This window comes from Bison bison, unplaced genomic scaffold, assembly GCF_000754665.1.
Source record: "Bison bison bison isolate TAMUID 2011002044 unplaced genomic scaffold, Bison_UMD1.0 scf7180017864518, whole genome shotgun sequence".
NCBI classification, from domain to species: domain Eukaryota; kingdom Metazoa; phylum Chordata; class Mammalia; order Artiodactyla; family Bovidae; genus Bison; species Bison bison.
Genome location: NW_011495071.1, coordinates 2,982,780 through 2,992,482, shown reverse-complemented (window position 1 = coordinate 2,992,482; position 9,703 = coordinate 2,982,780). Strand labels below are relative to the sequence as shown.

General features: G+C 53.8%; 1 protein-coding gene across 1 annotated transcript in view; it reads left to right on the top strand.

Annotated features, from left to right (window-relative positions):
• TMPRSS5 (transmembrane protease, serine 5) overlaps nt 1-9,703 on the top strand; it is a 116,472-nt gene that overhangs the window by 2,463 nt on the left and 104,306 nt on the right. The window contains exons 5-11 of the mRNA XM_010830638.1: nt 254-367; nt 1,626-1,669; nt 2,299-2,461; nt 3,452-3,630; nt 5,424-5,522; nt 5,932-6,074; nt 6,346-6,501. Of these exons, the coding sequence (XP_010828940.1) occupies nt 254-367; nt 1,626-1,669; nt 2,299-2,461; nt 3,452-3,630; nt 5,424-5,522; nt 5,932-6,074; nt 6,346-6,501 (898 nt within the window). The remainder of the gene's footprint in view (nt 1-253; nt 368-1,625; nt 1,670-2,298; nt 2,462-3,451; nt 3,631-5,423; nt 5,523-5,931; nt 6,075-6,345; nt 6,502-9,703) is intronic.

Sequence of the window (9,703 nt, the reverse complement as noted above, 5' to 3'; positions counted from 1 at the left end):
CCTCAGGGTACTCAGGAAATGACAAGAGGTCATTTTGTCGTCTCTGGGCATGATGGCAGCCTGTTTCTCTCCTTTGGGCATCCTTGCTTTTCAACAAAATATAAATCCCAGCAGAAGTCATTCATTGTCAAAGTCTTGCTCAGTCATTACCCTGGTGCAGTATTTCCTGTACATTCTGTTATACTAACCCCTCTTCTCTCATATTGCCATTTAAAGCCAATGTCTTCCCATTTTATTCCCCTTTCTTATCAAGACTCACTCACCACAAGGCGGTGAACCTGTCTGATGTCAGGCTCAACAGTTCCCGGGAGTTTGCTCAGCTCTCTCCTAGACTGGAAGGCTTCCCGGAGGAGGTGTGGCAGCCTAGGTAGGGCTTCTCTGGACGGGGTAGACTTGGGGGTGGGACTGAATGGTGCCCCTCGCTTCCGTGAACAACCCAACAAAAACCTTCCTATCATGGGAGCCTAGTGGTGAGGACACTGGAGGCGTAAGATAGGACGACAGAGAGGAATTTTTCATTTCATACGAGTTCTGCCTATATACATAATTTATTTGCCCATCACAAAAATGGCAGGATTGGGTGTTATTGTCAGAGGATTTGAAATGGTACTCTTATTCCCATTTCACAGATGGGGAAACTGAGATTCAGTGAGATAAAGGGCCTTGTGTAAGGTTGCAGAACTGATAATCGGCCAAACCATGTCTTGAAACCAGGCTCTGGCCCCCAAACTAGTCCCCCTTACCCCTGCCACACTTTATTTGGATGATTCTGGTATCTCAGGAGAGAGATAGTGGACTGCTTGGAACCCAGAGACTCTCCAGAGAAGAGAGGGTTCTGGAACGGACCTTCCCCCGATCCTGGGGGTGGGCGTCCTCAAGCTTTCCAGCAGTCCTCTCAACCCTGCTCTGAAGCCTTCTCACCTCTGCAGCCACTGTTTCTGTCCCCTCTGAACCTCGGCCCCTCTGGCCCAGCTCCTGCCCCCTCATGCTCCATCAGGGGCACGCAGTGCTCCTGCCTTAGATATCTGAACAGGCAAAGGTAACAGTAGTGGACAGACTCGGCCAGGAGAGCCAGAGGGCTGTGGGTTTGGGAAACCAGTAGAAACCGAGGATCCAGGCGTTGGATGCTGGGGGCAAGAGGTGAGCAGAGGAGAGAGCTTTGGTCCAAAAGGAGTGGAGGTTTATGCTAAGAAAGAGGAGGGGAGAGGAGGGGGGCTGTGAGTACACAGCGCTGGGCAGAGGGCTTGGATTAAGTGGAGTCGGCTTGGGTTGGAACAGGAGGTGAAGGACCATGTCCGTTCACTCACTCACCTATTCACTCTGAGCGTACCGGGCGCTTCAGTGGGAACTACTGAATTTTTACATCCATCAGTGCTCCATTTGTAATTCTGGGCTCTGCCCACATCGACGCCCTGAATGGCCAGGCAGAGCCTGCTTACTGCCCCAGAGACCTGCTACAAGGAGGGGTCTGAAGGCTTGGGTGGGGGCGGGAAGCAGACATCTGTGGCCACAGAGTGGCCCTGTCTGCTGTCCCCCAACAATGCCCCCTCCTCCAGGCCCCGAGGGGTGTTGGGCTGGGCTGGGCCCCTGTCCAGCTCCCTGCTGGCGCTGCCTCTGTTTTGCAGGGACCGCTGTGCTTCTGGTCAGATCGTCTCCCTCAAGTGTTCCGGTGAGTCCCCTTACGGGTCTGGGAAGGAGGCGGTGGGAGAAGGAGGTCTCCCTCATGCCCCTGGGTGGAAGAGCCCCAGTGGAAGGCTCACCTGGGTCTAGGGGGATGTCTTGCCCACCCACCCACCGGGCCCTTCCTGCAGACACAGTTTTGCCAGAACAGAGCCCCATGGACACCTCTGTTCTGTTCCCCACCAGCTGCTGACCTGGGCAGGCAACCTCCTTGCCTCACTCCCCTCCCTGGCCTCTGACACCCCCTCCCCTTCTTCCAGAGCACCCCAAAGGGGGACCAGCAGCTTCTAGAATCTAAGGAGGGCAAGGAACTAGGGGCCAAGTGGGAGACAGTGTGTAGAGTTCCTTTCTCCCATCTTCCCAGTCATCTAGCCATCTTCACGTGTCATCTTCCCACACGACAGGCCCCCATTTGACCTCTCCTATGGCCCAGGCGTTTTCTTAGGTCCTGTGGCTCCATGGACGATGCAGTCACAGTCCCTCCCTTAGTGAGACGGCCTTTCCGCTCCATGCTTAGGACCAGGAATGATAAACGGGAGCTGTCCACACTCCCCGGCAGACAGCACCGTGCTGACAGCCACCTCTGTGTCCATCTCACGGGTGCTCCTCTGTTTGCAGAGTGTGGGGCCAGGCCCCTGGCTTCCCGGATCGTGGGCGGGCAGGCAGCAGCTCCTGGGCGCTGGCCCTGGCAGGCCAGCGTGACCCTGGGCTCCCGGCACACATGTGGGGCCTCTGTTCTGGGCCCACGCTGGGTGGTGACCGCGGCACACTGCACGCACAGGCAAGTCTGGGGCCCCCCAAAACGGGAGGGGGGCGCCTCTGGGGCCTTTTCTGAAAGTCAGCCGTTGGTACGTTCTGTATAAGATGTCCAACTGTCTGCCTGCCACGTCCGGTGCGAGTGGGCCCTGGAGTGTTTGTGAAATTCTCCCTGTTCAAGACCTGCCGGAATGGCAATAATAATACAAACATTGGTTCTTCGGCTTCATTTGGTTTTTAAGGTTTTAAAATGCTTTCCCACTCATAGCCCTCTGTACTGATGTTTATCAGCACTGTAGTTAAATCCATTTCCATGTGATTCTTTATGTCCTTCCTCCCCTTCAGATTGGAAGCTCCATGGGGGCAGGCAAGAGTCTTGTTTATCACTGAATCCCTTTGTGGATTTCCCTTGCCTTGTTCCCATGGCCTAGAACAGTCCTGAAATACAGCAGGTACTTAATACTGGTTGGAAGGAAGGAAGGGTTCTCTGCCCATCTTCTTTGACAGAAGGCAGGGCAGGTCGTGTAACCCTCATGTTATAGCGAGGAGCCAAGGCCAGGAGAGGGGAAGTGGCTCCCTTGTGATCACACCTAGGAAGTGGGGAGACCACACCTAGGAAGTGGGGAGACGGTGCTGAGCGCAGCCTTGCTGAGTCAGCTTAGAGCTCTCATACCACATGAGGCTCTTCCTTATCTGCTGCAAAACCTGGAGGGGGTTATACTGGAGGGAGGCAGTAGTGGCCGATGACCATAGCATCTCATTTCTCAATCCATCAGGGCCTGAGCATTTATTAAGCACCTACTGCATGCCCAGTGTCTTACCAAATGCTGGGGTAGATTCAAAAAGGCCTGGGTCCTGGGAACTTGCAGCCCGGTGATAGCTTTTCTGGTGGCTTCTTCCACTAATAGCTTCCCCATTAATAGCCTTTCTGGTGGCTTCTTCCACCTGCCACCTCACCTATGTCAGCGTCTCCTGCCCCTCCTTCCCTCGGGCTCAGCGCGGCCTCCGTGTGCAGTTTCAGGCTGTCCCGCCTGTCCAGCTGGCGGGTCCATGTGGGGCTGGTCAGCCACAGCACGGTCAGGCCACACCAGGGAGCTGTGGTGCAGCGGATCATCACCCACCCTCTGTACAGCGCCCAGAACCATGACTATGACGTGGCCCTCCTGCAGCTCCGCACCCCACTGCACTTCTCAGGTGAGGCTGCGGTGAGGGGGTGGAGGGTGGGAGCCATGAGGGTTCCTAGAAGCCCCCCATGCTGTGAATCTTACAATGGTCTCTTCACTTGGGGACCGTCATGGACTCTGGGGACCTTGGATTGCACCAACTCTTCCACATGCTCTTTTGGGGACAAAGAGTCTGGCCCTTTTCATAGCTGGGTGGCAGGTGGGATTTGCCTCGAGGTCCCCAGAAGAACTTCCCAGTGACTCCATCTCCAGCAGGCTGCTCCACCCAGTTCCCAGGCTGGTGCCAGGTCCCAGCCGGGTTAGGAGGGATAATAGTTAACTATATAGTTACTGGGCTTCTTATGTGGCTCTAGTAGTAAAGAACCCGCCTGCCAATGCAGGAGATGTAAGAGACACAGGTTTGATTCCTGGGTAGGGAATATCCCCTGGAGGAGGGAATGGCTACCCACTCCAGTATTCTTGCCCAGAGAATCCCATGGACAGAGGAGCCTGGTAGGCTACAGTCCATAGGGTTGCAAAGAGTCAGACACGACTGAAGCGACTTAGCACACAGCACGTGTAGTTAATAGGATAACAGTTAATAAGCAGCACCATGTTATGGTTAATAAGACTTACTTTACCAAATATCCTTTCACTCAACCCCCCATTCTTGTAACAACCCTTTGACCTCCCCATCCTCATAACAAGCCTGTCAGGGAGCTGAGGCAGGTGTGTACAGATGAGGGAAGTGACTCTCTTCCAGTTCAGGAGGCAAACAGTTCCTGGGCAGGGCGTCTCCTCCACAGTGTCTGCCCTCGAAAGCCAGCTCTCTCTTCCGCATGCATGTGCCAGGCATGCACACACACCTGTGCATGCCCTCACACACTCGTGCAAGGCTCACATGAGTACACGGGCACACCTACTCCTGTGCACGCTTACTCTCACACCACACACACACACACTCATACACACTCAGCACTCCTCCCTTCCATTGGTTCCTGTTGGGGTATCCCCAGCAACATATGTTGCTGTATACTGTTTACAGAGTCTACCATATACGAGTGTTCTCTGCACTGCTGTTCAACAGCTAATGCTTCTAAATTGACTTAAATATACTCAAAGGGAAATTTGAGGCTTCCACCAGACTGGAGACCTTATGACTTAGAGGGAATATAACAACCACAAAAATGTACAGACTGGAAGCAAAACAGTGCTCAAGTCCCAGCTTGGCACTGTGCTCTGCAGAACTACTGACTCAGGCTGCTCTCTGTGTGCTTAGAAGGGGAGGATGGAAGTCCAGAGAGGCACAGAGCAGCCCAGACAGTCTCTCTCCTCATTGCAGAGAGGCTGAAAGAGAAACGAAGAGGAAATACTTTCTCCCAGTGAAGTGGTGTTTATCTAAGGGCAGGCCTATACACTCTGTAAAATCAGGTTCGCGCTCACCCATAGAACGGGTCCCATGGTTTTGGAACCATGTCCCAAGAGGATCTAGACACCCTGGGGAAAATCCAAACAGGGTCCTCATTAGGAGAGGCTAGGTACAAGCGTCCAGCATGAGTTTCCCTCATCGGTCCCAGGTGGGGTATCACGTGTACCCCGCCCAGCCTAGGATGCCAGGTACACAGCAGTTTCCACAGGGTCCTCTGCGTGAATGGTGACCCCCAGGTGGTACAGAGCCTGGCCCGCACAACCACGCGGGAAGCTGGAACTAGGACTGTTTGAAGAAAGGGGCAAGGAGGACTGGCTGGCCTTGGTCCTTGCGCCCAGGCTCGGGGGCAGAGAAGGGGAGCCTGAGTGGGGCCCAGGACCACTGCCTCTCCGCAGACACCGTGGGCGCCGTGTGCCTGCCGGCTGAAGAGCGGGATTTTCTGAGGGGCTCGGAGTGCTGGGTGTCTGGCTGGGGCCACACTGACCCCGGCCACAGTGAGTCAGCTCCCAGGGCCCTGGGTGCACAGGATGGGGGGGTCGGGGGTGGGAGGGGAGGAATCTGTCCCCAGAAGTGAGGCACCGCGGCCTCCTCCTCCCTGGCCACAGGGCAGCATAAGCCCCCTTCTCCTCTGGCATCACCCTCGGTTAGATGGGGGCCCCAGGGTCCTTCTGGGAGAACAAACTGGTATTTTCCCTGAAACCCAGGCCCTTTCTTCTCCCTCCCCGCCTCCCAGGAGTGCCAGGGCCTCAGCATCAGGGTGTATGTGTGATGCATACCCCTCCCCTCCAAGTCTGATGGACCCTCCTGGCCAGAGTCCTGGGCTTCCATGTCCCTGGGGTCGGCCCTCTAGCGCCTCTGCCTCTCCCACCTCCGTCTGTGACCCTCCCATCTACCTCCCTGCAGCCCGCAGCTCCGACGTGCTCCAGGACTCCGTGGTCCCTCTGCTCAGCACCCAGCTCTGCAACAGCTCTTGCGTGTACAGCGGGGCCCTGACGCCCCGCATGCTGTGTGCCGGCTATCTCGACGGGAGGGCGGATGCGTGCCAGGTGCGGCCGAGGGCCTGGTGCGGGGCGGGGGCTGCGGGCTGGGCGCCTGGCTGACGTCTTCTCTGGTAGCAGAGGAAGAGCCCAGGCAAGTGGGCAGCGCAGTGAGGGTCAAGGATGGGTGAGGCGAGACAGGATTCATCCTGGAAGCAGGACGGCTTGGAGTGCAGGGTGCGCGCCCAGCCTGGGGTGGGGGCGGGGAGCACGCTGGCGCCTCTCCACCAGAAGGGACTTAACTGCCCGCTTCTCTGTGTCTGGTGGCTGGATCCCTCAGGGGGACAGCGGGGGTCCCCTGGTGTGCCTGGACGAGGGCACGTGGCGCCTGGTGGGGGTGGTCAGCTGGGGACACGGCTGCGCAGAACCCAGCCACCCCGGAGTCTACGCCAAGGTTGCCGAGTTCCTGGACTGGATTCAGGACACGGCAGCGCAGGTGAGTGGGGGCAAGTGGAGAAGACCAGTTTGTGAAAGACCCAACCCTCGAAACCGTGATTCTCGCCCCTTAGGCCTGGGTCCTGCTGGGGGCGGGGGAAGGTTTCAGAGGAAGTGATGCTTGTGACAGCTGAATCCATTCTATCAGTTTAAGCATTCACTCGGGAAGAATCGACCCGAGTTTGTAGCCCAGATTCCTAAGCTTGGTAAACTTCAGTGTCCTGGTTATAACCATCCAGTCTGTCTTATATGCTGTGATACGAGAAGATTACATGAAGTAAGGCCTGCCCAGCTCTAGGCTTGGAGTGAGTGACCCAAGTGTTATGATGCATTTATCTATGTTCATTACTCTTCCCTGGTCCTGCCTGCCCTCCCTGTACTAGGGAGAGAGCCCAACATCTAGCAGTCTGGTTTCAGCAACTAATTCATTTTGTGTGGTCCTGAGCCAACCTCTCCACTTCATCCTTTCAGTGGGAGAGGCAAGTGAGAGAACGAGAGCATGTGATTTGTATAAAGTCCTTTACAAATGCAGGGCGTGCGTCTTTCTGCAAAGCTGGGCTCAGGGCAGGTAGTGGATAATACATTTTGTAGAGTTTACAGGACACCTATGTATCCATCTTCTCATTCAAACGTTACAAAAACCCTAGAGAAACAGATATGCTAGTCCTGTTTGACAGAAGTGTAAATGAAGAAGCTGAGTGGTTAAGTGATGTTTTAAAAAAAATGTTTTTGGAGTATAGTTATTTACAATAATGTGTTGGTTTCAAGTGTACAACAAAGTGAATCTGTTATACAGATATATATATTCACTCTTTTTAAGATTCTTTCGGACATATACACACAGCTATATATAAAATAAGTGATCTATTAAAATGCTAGCTGCTTGGCTCATGGAGGGAGGAACCACGCTGTGGATCAGCTCCTTTCTCCTTCAGCCCAGGACTCCCTTCCCCAGTCGTATTGATTGGTTTTCTCCATCTCACTACACACCAGCTTCATGTTTCCTGGGCTCTCTGGCAGGTCCACTAGATGGAGGAGAAGCAGCCCCAGATGCAGGAGGCATGAATCTCTTTTCAGTGCACAGGAGACAGTCACCACCCACCGGCCGGCCTCCAGGCCACTGTGCCTGTCTCCGTGGGCCCTGATTTCCAGTCTGTCTCAGCGGAGTGCCTCAAGGACGGGAGAGAAGCTGGGACAGGGCTGGGAAGATGGGGGAGCAGAGGGCTGGGGCACGGGGAGCAGCTGGAGAGGAAGAGGCTGTCGGTGGCAGCGAGGAGCCTGCCCTTCTGCCCCATCCCCTCTGTGGTCCTGTGCACATCTTTGGGAGGACGCTCAAGCCTGCCCTGGGCCTGCCTTCTCCCAACTCTCAGGTCGGGGAAGTGGCTCCCCAGAGACCCAGACTGGGAAGCTCCTGGGCAGATGGGGTCAAGACTGGGTCAGCCCAGGTTCAGCCCATGGAGTCAGGATCCTCTCCACTCCCTGTGGATCTCACCTGCTCCCTGCTCTCACTTGGCTCTGGCTGGCTCTGCTGCGGTAGGGCAGGAGACCACTGTAAGAATACTCTGGTCGGCATTGGAATGGTGGGGAGGTTTTAAAATTACAGTTCTGTGAACTGGTCCGGAACTTCCGGTATTAAAGCAAAATACGGTCTCCGTCTCCTCGTTGCATTCCTGCCTTCTCTCTCTCACACGCCCACGGGAAGGTGGTAGTAGAATAATTTCCTCCCATGCATGTTTCTTAAACCTCTGGAGCTCGTTCTCTCTAGTGCTTATTTATGTACTTCTTTACGTTTGTCAGGACTTCCCCAGTAGCTTCGAAGGTAAAGAATCTGGCCCCAATGCAGGAGACCCAGGTTCGGTCCTTGGGTTGGGAAGATCCCCTGGAGAAGAGAATGGCAATCCACTCCAGTATTCTTGCCTGGAAAATTCCATGAACAGAGGAGCCTGGAGGGCTACAGTCCATGGGGTCACAAAGAGTTGGACACGACTGAGCGACTACATTTGTTAAATCTACATGACATGATTGGCAACAAACAGAATGCTCCAGATATCCAGGTGCTCTGATGTTGCATGTCTGAGGGCCACCGAGTCAGTGCTCCCTCAGGGAGGGTCTGGTGGCCCACAGGACCTATCTCTCCTCAGCTCTTGTTTCAGGACTGGGTTTTCTGGCTTAGGGAGACGTCTTTCTGAGTTTCTGCCCAGTTAGCATTTTCCTGGTTAAGCTTCTTCCTGACTTTCTCCTCTTTAGCAATTAAAATGCAGTTGGCATCTTGTTTCTAAAAACTACAATGAATTTTTTATGTTGCTTACCCAAGGAAATGCAATTAGCATTTAGCAATAACACAACTTTTTTTCATGAGTTTATTAGCATTTTTTGAGGGGTAGTACAAATGAAGATTCATTTCTGGAGGGTCTGCTTCCTTTGCAGGAAGTGCTTAAAAAATATGGGCCACGATTTACTGTGGTATCATCACCTGGGGAAGTGGTTGCTGGGAGTCTGCTGCCAAATTGCAGAAGCAATGTGGGAGGGGCCCCAGCGGGTGGGAGGCGGTCTCACCCTGTGTTCTGAGAGCCCTAATCTCCAGCCTCCATCCTGAGATCAGCATTTACTCCTCTGCTCTAAGTCTCCACTTCAAGAGGCAATTCTAGGGCAGCCTATCTCCCCGGGCAGGCAAGAGTTACCAGCAAATCCATTAGCAATGGTCTTTTTTGTGTTTCTGTTGTCCCCTATATTTGCTTATTTAGAAGGTTTTTATTTACCACAGTCATTATGATCTGTTAAAAATCAGTAACATTTGGATACTACTTTACAGTTTAGCAATGGTGACTGCAGCCATGAAATTAAAAGACACTCCTTGGAAGGAAAGTTATGACCAACCTAGATAGCATATTGAAAAGCAGAGACGTTACTTTGCCAACAAAGGTCCATCTAGTCAAGACTATGGTTTTTCCAGTGGTCATGTATGGATGTGAGAGTTGGACTGTGAAGAAGGCTGAGTGCTGAAGAATTGATGCTTTTGAACTGTGGTGTTGGAGAAGACTCTTGAGAGTCCCTTGGACTGTAAGGAGATCCAACCAGTCCATTCTGAAGGAGATCAGCCCTGGGTGTTCTTTGGAAGGAATGATGCTAAAGCTGAAACTCCAGTACTCTGGCCACCTCATGTGAAGAGTTGACTCATTGGAAAAGACTCTGATGCTGGGAGG